At 49.2% G+C, this 13,938-nt stretch overlaps 1 protein-coding gene across 1 annotated transcript in view; it reads right to left on the bottom strand.

Moving 5' to 3' along the window:
- Positions 1-13,938, bottom strand: part of CNKSR3 (CNKSR family member 3) — an 88,224-nt gene that overhangs the window by 19,231 nt on the left and 55,055 nt on the right. The window contains exons 3-5 of the mRNA XM_037520632.2: positions 8,347-8,549; positions 7,722-7,809; positions 589-630 (exon numbers count right to left, since the gene is read on the bottom strand). Coding sequence (XP_037376529.1) covers positions 589-630; positions 7,722-7,809; positions 8,347-8,549 — 333 coding nt within the window. The remainder of the gene's footprint in view (positions 1-588; positions 631-7,721; positions 7,810-8,346; positions 8,550-13,938) is intronic.

The raw sequence follows: 13,938 nt of genomic DNA, 5'->3' as shown, positions 1-13,938 counted from the left end.
AGTGATACTTTTTACATTCCTTCAATTTGTTTAACCTCCCTATTTATGGAAAATATATTTTTAGCAGTTACATCGCTAAATTCCTCAACATCAAGAGGAGGAAGGTCTTATCAAAAGAGCACAGGCTGGCTTATGTCAAAAGGAGGAAGTGATGATGAATCGTTAGAAAATGCTCTAGAAACAGCCACAGTACACATACCCGCCTCCATCAGAAGGTTTGTGCCAATTGTTTTTTGATACAAATGGTCCTGATATAAAATCTGCAGATCGGTTTGTCCCTGATTAACAAGCTAACTAGCAATTTAAATATAATTATACTCTGATGAAATGTTTGGAGGGAAAAAAAGCAAAACAGAGGACCCCCCCCCAATTTAACTAATTTAAGCACAAGAATTTTCTCAGCAGTTGGTCCTGTTGTTGCCTAACTTTCATTCTTCTCTTCTCACCTTAATTAAGATTCCTATCCCAAGCACCAATATTTTAAAGTCTATCTTGAGTAATTAGTCAAAGTTCAATTATATCAATTCATGAGGCCCCTACTGCTGTTGGAAAAGGAATTTGGTGATAACTTTGCAAAGGTACACCTACCACAGCTAAAACTTTATCCTCCATTTCTGCTATCAGGCAATCCTAAAGAAGGGAAGATGAAAAACAAAAATAATGGAAGAGTTAATAACTTTCAAAAACGGTTGGCTTAGCTCGCTAGACATTTCCTGGCATCCAAGAAGCTCCAGGACTCCCCTCACCCCACCACCACCCCGAAGTCTGAAGTTCTGGAGGGACAAAGAGGGCAGGGAGGGAACAGAGGGGGCATCACACTCCTCCAGGGCCCTGTTTGCCCCAGACCCAAGAAGTTTATCACCCCCAGGAACCCATTATCCAAAAACCTACAAAAATCATTGAACTGAAATCTACCTACTGTCCAGTCTACGCAGAGAGAAGTAAACCAGAGTCAAGTTCAAGCAAACTAACAAAGACTCCAACGCAACCAGCTCAGCCAGCCTCAAGCCAACAAGCCAGGAGGCTTTAGCTCTGAGCTTGCCTATAAGAATAGCTTTCAAATAAGAGCTTGAGTATACTTAGCCACAAAAGTTTATTTTAAGCACCACTGAGATTAAATCAGATATTTCAGTCCTTGATAGATAAAAAAGTTCAACAAAACATTCATTAACACACTGCCAAGAAAGTGGTCTTGGGGTATGCTATTGATGACATTAAATAAAGGGCTGGAATGCAAAGCATTATTTACTCAGCTCAAGAACAAAAAGGTAGGAACCCCATGCACCCGGGTGACTGATTATAGAACTAGCCATTGTCCTGACTAAAAGCAGCTGCGGTGAAACCACCAACATGAAAATCTCACTGTCGACCTTCTAGAACTGTCCATAGGAGGTTTCGATCTGCACGCAGAGTCCATGCAAGAAAAGGGACACTGGACAGTCCGTAGGTTATTCGGCGCGATTAAACATAATCCCAAATTGGGGCACCCTAAGGAAAACACCAGTTGTTTCGTGACCATGAAAACTCTTGCTCAACTCTGCGGGAAGTGTCAGAGTTTCACTCCAATCAAAAGCCATTTTAGGTCATCTTTATACTACTACTGAGGGTGGGAGTGGAAATGGCTACCAACTTCCACCTCATGAGATTTTAGCACCAGACTTTCAGTGGCTTAAATGTCCTCACAAACGCTCTCCGCTAGGTGAGAATGTCAGAAACAATAATGGTAACTCCACCACGGCCAACATGTATGTGCCTCGCAGCTGAGAGAGAAAACACCCCTAATACAGATTTCAAAAGGCACCTTTATGGACAGGCCTCCGAGAGGAATCCAAGCTCCAGGGACGACAACTGCAACTCTCACTCAGTACACATCAACTTAAGAAAAATGCATTTCATGGGGTCTTATACCAGACATAAGACACACAGTGGGGGGCCTCCCTGGTGGCCTGGGGGTTGAGTCTCAGCACTATCAACACTACGGCCTGAGTTCAATCCCCGGCCAGGGAGCTGACCCACAGTGCGCAGCAGACCTGTCCTGTCTCCCCGCTGCTCCCCTCAGCAGTAGATTTCAGTCAGTCTGCCTGTTCTGCTCCCCACTCTGTCTCTGGTGGGTCCTCTCACCCCCCACACCTCTGGTTTACACCCCAGTTCTTCTACAAAATAAATATTTTTTTTAAAAAAAAGACTGACCATGGGAGCTTGCTGGACGGAGCCCACCGGTGAGCGGAGCTCCTGTCGCGCCACAGGGCTCATGTCAGCGGTGAAAGGGTTCCTGCTCACCTTCCGCACCGAGAGGTGGGCTCCCACACCCTTGAGGCTGGGAGGAAGCAGCTGCAGGCTGACTTTGCCTCCTTTGGCATCGAGGGAATGGAATGGGGAGCCGTGTGGAAACGGCCCGCGGGAGCCAGGCGAGGGGCTGGGCTGTCACGGCCCGCGGTCACCTGGATCAGCAGCCAGGCGGTCACCTGTCCCCTTCGCAGTGGCCAGGGCGGCGCTCAGCACCTGTGCCCTCTGCTGCTCTTCCTATGTCCCATCACTAGCACAGAGCTTTGCCCCGCGCTCTGCAACCTCTCTGTGCCTCTCGGGACAGCAGGGATGATTTCTAAAGGGACCAGAGGGGTGAGAAGTGAACGTGAGGACACAGGTGCAGCCCGTGGGGACAGGTGCAGGCCTCTCTGGGCACAGGCAGCTCTGGGCGCACATCGGTGGAGGCTCCTCCTCTCTGCGCGCGGGGCGGGCTCTCTTTGCAATCAGTTTCTCGGGCTGACCATTGCTCACGTCCCCCGGGTCTTTCCACACTCAGCAAAGGGCCCCTGCCACGGTCATTTCATCTCTCGTGACTCCAGGAGACATTGAGGTCACAGCCGCCTCTGCTGCCTTCATGGGAAACTAGCAGAAACCAGACAGGGTGGCTCCGTGCACTTGGGATGCGACCGTGGCTGCAGCAGGCTGGGAAGGCGCGGAGGCCTCTCGCGGGGAGGAAAGCAGAATCTGGATCCTTCCAGGGGGAGGTGCCCAGGTTATCATTCAAAGGAAGGAAGAAGCAAAGCAGCCAAGGAAAGAAGGCACAGAGTGGGGGGGAGCGAGGCGAGAAGGGACGCGCAGAGGCAGCAGCAGGGAGAATAAGGACTCGGGGAGAACCTGCTCCTGTCACTGGGAAGAAACATATGACCTTGTTCCTTCAACTCCCAGGCAAGAGAGAGGAAAGAGAGGGCCGGTGCCTGCCCAGAGAGTCAGTGGCCACAGCGAGAGCGCCCGGCCCACCCTCAGGGAGGACGGAGCCGGGCAGCAGGGGACGCCAGGAATTGCAAGAGTGTGGAGCGAATCAGGACTGGGGAGAAGCCCCCAGGAGAGGGGCCGCTGCAGGAGAGACCCAGGGCAGGAAGACGGGAGGAGGCTGGTGGGGCGCAAAGGTGTGCAGGAGAAGCTGCGCTTGCCTCTCGGCCTTCCACTGTGCCAGGGACTCGGGGGACACGGAAGGAGACACTTGAAAGAGACAGAGACGTGGGTGACGGGCCCGTGAGGAGGCTGACAGTGGCGGCCCCCGTCTTGATTTTGATTTTGCTCTTTTCCTTCCAGACTTGCCCGGCCCCTTCTGCCCCTGTCCTGTGGGCCCCCCAGAAGGTGCCTTAGGCTGTGGTGGGCTTTTGGGCCTCCGCGGCCCTGCTTTGGGCTGACCCTGTCTGGCTGGGCATTTGCCCACAAGGGGAGGGATAATTATGGGTGCTTGATTTGAAAACTATTTTCTTTCTCTTCTCTGTATTGCACACCAATTGTCTCGACTGCACCCCTGTTGTATGAAAGTTCCTTTCTATTGCTGGTCTTACACACTAGAGTATGTTTTATCCTGGTGTGGCGGATGGCAGAACCCATTTAGAACTGGCAGGTTTGGGGGTCCTAAGTATCCCTCATTCTGCCTGTTAACAAGTAGATCTTCTACCAAGAAGTTGAGATAAAAACTGCACTTGTCTCCAGTGTGGAGGGGCGTGTGTCCCGCCTGCTCCCCCGTCCTCCTGCTGATCACACCACACGTGGAACACAACTTGTAACTCATCCATCACGCTTGTTATTTCTCTCTGTGTGCACCAGCGTGACCGTGTGCCGAAGCACCTGTGTCCTCCAATCACTCCAGAAAACACGTGTTCATCAGGAGCTCAACATGATTTTTCAATCTAAGTTCATAAAATGATATTCTCGATCCCTAAAAACTGATCAAATTTAAATAAACCAAAATTGACCAGAACATGTGTGTTTGTTTCCTCCTCTTACACATCAAGTTTAGTTTCAGAAGCCAATAAATGGAAAGATTTTTATATTTGCTACTTTAGGGTATTATTTCTATAGTGGGGACTCTGCATCCATTATATCACTCTTTGGAGGTAAGATATTTTTTAATAGCTTCTATTAATCTCTATTTCTAATCTTACACAAATGCATAAATGTGGTCCTACACATGCTTTCTATAAATAAAAAATAGTTTTTTGACTTGGTTCCAATGTTTTTTTCCAAATCGCCCTTTGCATTTATATATTCCTTTGCATAGAGGCTTTGGGGTGTACATGTACTGTAAATATATACATGCGCTTCAGATTGTTACCATTTGTCTTTTTCCTTATTTTTATTGCTTAACAATAACCGATAGAAACCCCACCAAATAAGGCAAATATTAACATTTCCATTTTCCAGATGAGAGAATTGAGATTCCTGTTTAAGTGACTTGCCCGTAGTGCCAGGGCTCTTTCATGGAAGAGATGGGCTTTGGACCTATGGCTGCCTGTCTCTACAGCACATCCTCAGTGAGCACCAAAGGGCAAACAAAAACTGAAAAAAAATTTTTAATTGGTAATTTTGCATGCTTTTTCCTTGTTTTCACTTTTTTTAAAAAAAGATTTATTTATTTATGTATTTATTTATTTATACAAGCACTGGGTACAGTCAGCAGCACGGGAGGGTGAGAGAATTCACCAGAGCCAGAGCGGGGAGCAGAGCAGGCAGAAGGACCGAAGTACACTGCTGAGGGGAGCAGCAGGCGGCAGGAGAGGTCTGCGCGCCATGTGGGACCCTCCTCCGGTGGCCGGGGAGCAGCCGGGGATCGAACTGGCGCCACAGAGGCCGTGGGCAGCTTCGCAACCCAGCGCTCAACCGCTGCGCCACTGGGGAGGCCCCCCAAAACTGAAAATTTTAAATACACAAAAACAATTCCCCCAGCTTGGAATACATTTCTCAGGATCAGAGACAAATTCTCATCAGCTTATGTGTCAAAAGCTTTCTCTCATACGTTTACGCATCCACTTAGAAACCCCTGCTAATCACAGAGCAGGCACCGTGGAGGCCCAACAGTAGAAGCAAGTGTGGCAAGGATGCTCAGGGGCATCCTCCTGATGGGGCCAGACAGGAGGGTGCCCCCCGGGGCCTGTTTACCTCCAGCTCGCCACAACAGACTCTGCCGGGACTACAAGGAAACCACCACCTGAGGTGATGCAACAGCCGCTTCCAGCCAGACAAGCACAGTCACACTGGTCAGAGTCCTCAGGTGCCACCTGCCACTGAGGGGCAAGCCAGCCCCGTGTCTGAACTGGAGCCCACTCTCAAAGCCGCCTGTTCTCACCCTCCTTCCTGCTCCACTCACAGCTTGATATATCAGTATATTTTGCTTCTTTATCTGTTTGTGTTCTTTCCCCAAGAGGCTGTAAGTTCCATGAGGTCAGCGTTTTTTTAATTTTTCTTCATTTGGTAGCCCTGCTACCTACCAGAGCAGCAGACACACAGTAAGTGCTAAATAAATGTTTGCTGAAGGAGGAGATCAAATGTCCAGCAAAACCGCCAACGTCCTGCTAGAGCGCAGCGTAACCATCTTGTCAAAACAACTCTCCTTCTCCACCTTGCATTTCATCACTTTCTCCTCCTCGCCCTGTACCACTGCCGGGACAGAGCCAATGGCTCACACAACCCAAGACCCTTTACATGAAGCCCAGAGAAGCAAAACATTCCCACTTGCTCATTACATCGTGTAAGTCTTAACACTGTTCATTAAGTGGATTGCAAGAAATTCCTGTTAAAAAATCAAAATAGGCGGCAGAATACTGTGGGGAGAGGGAAGCAGAGAAAAAAAGGAAAATTCACAGTTATTAGAGATATAAATGCCGTCCCCACCAAGGCCAGGACTCAGTGGCTGCGGGCAGTGGATCACAGGCGGCATCAGTATCTTTTTATCAAAATTCCTTTAAGATCCTACACCAGAGCAGAGACTCGGATCCACCTCAGCGGTGCTGGCGTCTTTCTGAGAACACAGTAAGCACATGATGGGGTCACATGCACCTTAAGTTCCAGCTGCATCTCAGCATCAGTAAACTGTTTGACTCCTGGGTTCCAGGAACAAACAGAAAGCACCAGCTTTCCAGAACTGCACTGATTTTATGGCACGGTCAGGGCCGAGGAAAGGATGTTCCTTACGTTTTGCCAAACAGCAGCGGAAACAAAGGTGGAAGAGCAGAATTGGAGAAGCACGTGGAACATGAAGAGAACAAGCACTTCCTTTCATTTTATGGCCATGATTCAGCCCAAAACTATTTCACACATGACTGGGACACACCCGGCAATGTGACCGGAAGTGACCTTAAGAGCTGACGGTGTAAGAAAATGTTTTCAAAAGTTCAGGGCACAGAAGCTGGTTAAGTTACAGATTGAGGGCCTCCCCAGTGGCGCAGCGGTTGAGCGCTGGGTTGCGAAGCTGCCCGCAGCCTCTGCGGCGCCTGTTCGATCCCTGGCTGCTCCCCGGCCACCGGAGGAGGGTCCCACATGGCGCGCAGACCTCTCCTGTGGCCTGCTGTTCCCCTCAGCAGTGTACTTTGGTCCTTCTGCCTGCTCTGCTCCCCACTCTGGCTCTGGTGAATTCTCTCGCCCTCCCGCGCTTCTGACTGTACCCAGTGCATGTATAAACAAAACAAACAAACAAACAAACAAATAAAAACATGCCTCTATTAAAAAAAAAAAAGTTACAGATTGACTGATCTTCATCTTCCTGATCCATGAAAATACTCAGGTCTGGCTAGTGAGCTGGGGAGGAAACTAGCCTGCATCACTCCCAAACCAGAACATTTGTCAGTGTAAGAAGCAACAAGGTCCTTATTTTCTTTGCCTCGTGACAAGTAACATGAGGCACTGGCTGTTCTGTCAGCCAACATCCTGAAGTGTGGAGATTTGGGGCAGCGTCCCCTCCTGAGCCATTTAGAGGTGGATAATGAAGCGATGAACTGCTAGAATTATTTGTCACTGCGTCGTAACCTAGCTCATCCTAACTGCTAACGACAACCACCAGAGGTCAAAATGAAAAGAAAATGAAGTAAGCAAGTACTTAGAGTAAGTAAGAAAGATTTGGACAGAGATGATAGCAAAATTGAGTTGCTCTAGAAATTCTATTTTAAAAAAAATTATGTGTGGTAACCTTTTAAAGAAAGTACAGAACTATGAATTCAATTATTTTAAGACAAAACAAAGCACAAGCTTTCTTTGATGCAAAGACCAATGGTCATTTTTCACAGAAACTAAATGCAGTGAATCTTCCTTAAATCTTTTCATCTCTCTCCAATTTTGGGGGGGGGGGAAGTGGGGGGAGAGACAGAGAGAGACACTGGCACTTCATACGTGGGTGTCAACCCTTTGAAGACCAGGAAGAGAGAAAGAGGAGAAAAAAGTCAAGCAGGCGACAGTGATGTACTGACCTTCTGGACTGTCGTGGTCAGGTCCAAGCAAAGCTGAATGATTTTGTTCTTCGTTATTGAGAAGTCAGTGATCCCTGTAAATGGAGCCCTAGCAAACAACAAAATTCTCTTGAAGAAAAAAAAAAAGCAAGAGGCAGGGGGACCCCCTGGATCCCACACTGTATGCTGAGAAGAACAGCTACACAACAGCCTAGTTAAATGAGTGGCTCCATAGCTTTTCCTCTCACATAACACAAAATTGGAATCTAAATAGAGAAAAAAGAATGAGATAAAAAACAGCAAAATTGAGACTCTCCCTTTGGAAGTCAGCTAATAGCCTTCATTCTGCCCAAACACCCCATCATTAATGTTTAACCTCAGAAAACACGTTAGCACAGCTTCACGCTTCGCTCAGCTAAGGTTAATGTGTTCCTGCTCTTCCCCATCGAAGTGCTTTCCAAAAGGAACCACATCTCCCACTACCTAGAGCTCCTGGAGAGTTCCAGTGGGAAGAGCCAGAAAGGGCCAAGGGTTCATTTCCCTAAGACAAAGGACAGGATTCTCTGCATCTTGGGTCCATCAGCAGAAGTTAGTAATCACGCCCCCAGCCCCTCCTCATGGGGCAGCACAGGTGCCCCTGACTTACCTGTCCAGCCACGCTAGCAAGGCCTTGGCGGCGCCTATGAGCTCCACCACAGAAGTCAGGAACTCATTGGAGGGCTTGTGGGAGGTGTTCCCGTCATAAGTGGGGCTTTTCCGTCGGCTGCTGATATAATTCTGTAAATTATGGGAAGAGGCTCGCAGTTTCAGTACCAAGTTCTTCATATTATCGGTTTCCAGGCCATAATTCTGTAGAAAACAAAATCAAAAGGAAAAATGTAAAACCATCGACAACATCCAAACTCTTACCATATCTCAAAAGCTTTCTCAGTGGCATGAATAACTCCTACAATAGCCACAAAACCCTGCGCAATTCACCCACAGCTGTGATCTCACCCACTCTGGCTGCGTGGGCTTCTCTCTGCTCTTCCTACAGCCTGCCCCTGCCCCAGGACTTTGTCCATGCTAATTCCTCTACCCAAAATGTGTCTCCTAAAAATCTTGCCACAGGCAAAGGCAGTTCTTTCTTAACACTATTATCCCAAATGTCCCCTCCTCTTCCAGGCTTCCCTCCTTAGTTCCTTGTAGGGTAGGTAAAAGGTAGCAGGCTTTTCTGCCCTCCCGCCATAAGGATAGATGAGGCAACCCTGAGGTCCCGAATGCATGCCTGATGGTGACACCTGGAGTAGGGTGTGGGCATGCGTAGATGGGATTCACCTGGGCTGAGAGTGGGCTTTTAAGGGCGGCGTCACGGGGACGCCAGCAGAAGCCAAGAAAGAAGCAGAAAAGCTGAGAAGCAGAAGCAGCAGAGCAGAGACCCAGAGAGAATGCAAGAGAAGGCCGGAGAGCCCAGATAGAGTGAAGACTTGCTGGGGGCTGGGAGGCCTGCCAGCCCCCTGGCCCCCCAGTACCCCTGCCTGCTGTGTACCTGGTAAACCCCAATAAAAGCCTGCAAAAAACCACTGAGGACTCTGACTCCTCCTTCACCTGGTCTGCTGGATCACAGAAAACCTGCACCATGTCCATTCCTGACCCTACATTCCTCAAGCTTGATCCTGCTAACATTTAAAAGTCCATCATTTGTTTTGACTGGGGGAAGATTCCTACACATTGCAAGATGTTCAGCAGTCTCTTCCCAGTGATATCAGCAACACCCCTTCCATGCTGGGCCAGAACGTGTCTCCAGACATTGCCAAATGCCCTCCAGGTGACGCTCGGTACCTGCCTGCCACTCTCGGAACCACCTTGCTCGCTGTTGCTCCCTCCCGTGGACACTGGTCTGAGAGAGCCGGGCTGTCAAAGTGTGACTCGTGACTACGCCCCAGCCCAGCAGACAAAAAACGGTCACTGGAAGGATGGACCCCATCGGGGTCTCCTTACACAGAACCGAGCAGCCCTGTCAGCCCACCTGAAGTTAATTTCACCTGAAATGAGTGAGTCCCACCTGTGCTCTTTCTGGATAATGTTCCACTTGCCTAGGTGCTTTTAAAAATTCAGTTTTGGGCCTCCCTGGTGGCATAGGAGTTAAAGTCTCAGCACTATCAAGCTGTAGGGTAAGGTAAAATGTCAGGCTTTTCTGCCCTCCCGCCATCAGGATAGATGATGGATCCTTGTCCTGAATGCATGCCTGATGGCGGGCACCTGGAATAGGGTGTGGGCCTACGTAGATGAGATTCACCTGGGCTAAGACTGGGCTTTTAAGGGCAGCGTCACGGGGACGACAGCAGAAGCCAAAGAGAAGCCAAGAAGAGCAGAAGAAGCCAAGGGAGAAGCAGAGAACGCCAGAGAGCCCAGATAAGAGTGAAGACTTGCTGGGGGCTGGGAGGCCTGCCAGCCTCCCGGCCCCCCAGCATCCCGGCCTGCCATGTACCTGGTAATCCCAATAGAAGACCTGAAGAAAACCACTGAGGACTCTGACTCCTCCTTTACCCGGTCTGCTGGATCAGAAAACCTGCACTGTGGCCAGTCCTGCCCTTACAATTGGCTTAAGTCGGCAAGATGATCCATGCAGACGGGTCTGGAGCCCTCCGAAGACCTGGAGGGACTAAGGAGTAACAGACTGTTTCCCTGTGACGATGCTGGAGGCGTCATGGAGGCACAGGAGATGGACGAGGTCCAAGAGCTGCAGGATGAGACCTCGTGTGGAGGAGACGCCCGAGAGGACCAGCCAATGACCCCTGAGGCAGCAAGAATCATCGGCGAAGAGAGGACCACGATTCCGAGCTCGCGGGTGCTGATTCAGGGAGAGGCCAACGAACTTGGCCTAATGGACTTGGACTGATGGACTCGGACTGATGAACTTGGACTGACAATCCCGCCAGAAGGCGGAGGACCTTGGCAGGTTATGCTTTTTTTGAGAATCTGGGAGCGGCCACTGGACCTTGATGGCCAAAAGCAGCCTGTGCATGCCCAGCAGCCAGGCAGAGGAGAAAAGCCAAGTGAGAAGGCAAAAGCTGGTGCTGATGCTAAGTTTGGGAAGCCTTGAGCGGCTGTCAAGCAGCCTGGGTATGCTGAAGCCCTGTGAGTCTCGTAACATCACCTGTGGGTGATGCCCTGCTCATTCTTGAGTGAGGGTGAGGAGCTGAGGAACCTGTCCTTGGGGGACGGGTGGGGAACGTGGCTTGGGGTGGAGCCCAAGCCGCATGTGGAGTTTGGATCCCCGACCCATGTGCTTGTGCCGTGGGTTGGCCTGAGTGCAGGGGTCTGCGAGTCGCATGGGTGGCTGTGAAGGTCGAGTGTTGGAGCGACTGTAGACAAAAACCCCGAGGGTTGGCGATTACCCCCAACAGAATAGAATCGCCAATCCCAGAGCGAGTGCATCCTGGGGGTGGATGCTGTGTGTGGCTTGTAGCCGAGACTACAGCCAGAGAAGGCCAGGAAGTCTGACGGCTCCTGGCGTGTTGCAGTAGATGCCGTGAGTGGTTCCCCTCCCTCGTATGAGCAGAGCCTTCGGCAGCAGATTTGGTGGCTCGTCGGCTGGTACCAATAGTCTTTTGCCACTAGGTTGGGGCCCTGCCTGGACTTATTTGTGTTCTGTTGTATTTTGTTGTTATATTGTGATGTATTTGCTTTTGTGGGCCATGGCTGCATTGTTTGTTTGCTTTTTAAGAAAAATGTACATATGAAGACTATTTGGCAGAAAACCCTGAGGGGGTGGGCTGTAGGGTAAGGTAAAATGTCAGGCTTTTCTGCCCTCCCACCATCAGGATAGATGATGGATCCTTGCGGTCTAGAATGCATGCCTGATGGCGGACACCTGGAGTAGGGTGTAGGCATAGGTAGATGGGATTCACCTGGGCTAAGACTGGGCTTTTAAGGGTGGCGTCACGGGGACGACAGCAGAAGCCAAAGTGAAGCCGAGAAGAGCAGAAGCAGCTGAGAGAAGCAGAGAACGCCAGAGAGCCCAGATAGAATGAAGACTTGCTGGGGGCTGGGAGGCCTGCCAGCCTCCCAGTCCCCCAGCACCCCTGCCTGCCATGTACCTGGTAATCACAATAAAAGACCTGCAAAAAACCACTGAGGACTCTGCCTCCTCCTTTACCTGGTCTGCATGGGATCAGAAAACCTGCTCAGTGTCCATTCCTGTCCTTACACAAGCTATTGCCAGCCACTGTGGCACAGTTCGATCCCCAGCTGGGGAGCTGACCCACATGGCGCAGCAGACCTCTCCAGTCTCCCCCACTGCTCCCCTCAGCAGTGTATTTCAGTCAGTCTGCCTGTTCTATTCCCCACTCTGTCTCTGGTGAATCCTCTCACCTCTGGCCTACACTCCAGTTCTTACATGCATAAATAAAATAAATTTAAAAAAAAATTTAAATAAAATATAAACTCAGTTTTGTGTCGCCATAGTGCACTAGACTTCCTTTCAGATACAGAACAAACCCCAGGAAGCTACATGTAAAACTGGGATGACCTTGGCAGGCAGGGAGGTGATTTCTGTCACCTGTACACAGCCTGAGTGGTGATTGTCATCTTAACAAAAAAATGGAGATATTTCTGGGTTATATTACACTGTGTCCATAGCAACCCAATGGAAGAATATTCTATCACTTAAAAATCGGGAATATTGAGGCCTCCCTGGTGGCGCAGGAGTTAAAGACAGCGCTATCAAGCTATTGGTAGCCACTGTCGCACGAATTCGATTCCTGACCAGCCAGGGAGCTACCCACATGGCGCGGCAGACCTCTCCTGTCTCACCCGGTGCTCCCCTCAGCAGTGCATTTCACTAAATCTGCCTGTTCTGCTCCCCACTCTCTATGGTGAATCCTCTCACCCCCAAACTTCTGACCTGTACACTAGTTCTTGTGTGCATAAATAAAATCAATCTTTAAAAAAATTAAAATAAAAATCGGGAATACTACAGTGTCTGACATGGCTGAACAGTTACTCTACGCTAAGTGCTTGACAAGCATTATCTCTGTAAACAGTCTGTGAAGGTGGAAATACCAGCCTCTGATTCAGAGGTGAGGACACCTTAACTAAGCTCCAGAATGGCACCGCTAAGCAGTGGTGGGGGGATTTGTGTCTAGACATCTGCATGGGGAGCACCAGTTGAGATCCTCCCTGCCCCACAGTGCCCACCCCAGAAAGGGCAAAGTGCTGGCACAGAAAACGGGTGGGCACGGCGCAAGGGAAGGGACAGTAGCCCTGATCCTGGATCCAGCACAAGCTAACAAGCCGCTTAGCTCCCCAACTTCAACCCCAAGGGCCCTACCCCCCTCGCAGAGGGGACCCTACCTCACAGAGCTGAGACGAGCAGCCTCCATGGCCCCTCCTTCCCTCCGGCCTACATCTGGGGTGCCCTGGGGAGGGGCAAGGCAGGCCTCCAAATCAAGATCTATATAAAGCAGGAGCATACTCGGGGGAGGGGGGGCGCTCATGAGAACAACTTTTTTTTTTGGCAGGATGAACAATAGGTAAGTAATGACAAAAACAACAAAAGACTTGAACCTGAATGAAAATGCTAATACCCACAATAGCCAAGTCATGGAAACAACTTAAAAGACCATCAACAGACAACTGGATGAAGAAAGTGTGGGATACACACTCGGGAACCCTACTTAGGCATTTACAAAGATGAGATAATATGGATGAGCCTGGAAGGAATATGTCAGGCAATAAAAGATGATTTCACAAACTGGCAAAAATAACTCAGACTCTGAAAATATGGTGTTCACAGAGGGGGCTGATGGAGGGGCTGGGAGAGTAACTGAGCTGCAGTTTTGGGGGAGGGCGAGGGAAGCGTGTGCACATCTTGAGGTGAAGTTATGCGCCCCAAATTATACAGTTTTGTAAATGAACGCAAATCAAAAAATTTGAGAAGACAATGCTAACTTTACCCAGATTTTCTTTGAAGTTTACATGCCTGTTTTTTCCTCATAAAATAACAAATACTTTTTCAGAGACTAGATGGAGTTAAGTATAAATATAAGGGGGAAAACCTTCCCAGGTCCACTCACTAAGAACTGTCTTTGGTAAGCTTGAAAAAAACCTGTAAATTTCATAATAAAAATGAATTTCTATATTAACAGTCCTGTCCTACATAAACTTTGTATTCATTCTTTTTTCCTCACTATGCTTTTTTCTAGAGACTAAAATATGCCATTGTCCTTCAATAAAGAAGACAAAAATAAAAAGA

The sequence above is a fragment of the Talpa occidentalis genome, unplaced genomic scaffold (assembly GCF_014898055.3).
Source record: "Talpa occidentalis isolate TD23 unplaced genomic scaffold, MPIMG_talOcc4v2.1 talOcc4.2, whole genome shotgun sequence".
NCBI lineage: Eukaryota > Metazoa > Chordata > Mammalia > Eulipotyphla > Talpidae > Talpa > Talpa occidentalis.
This window is presented reverse-complemented; position numbering and strand designations above follow the sequence as displayed.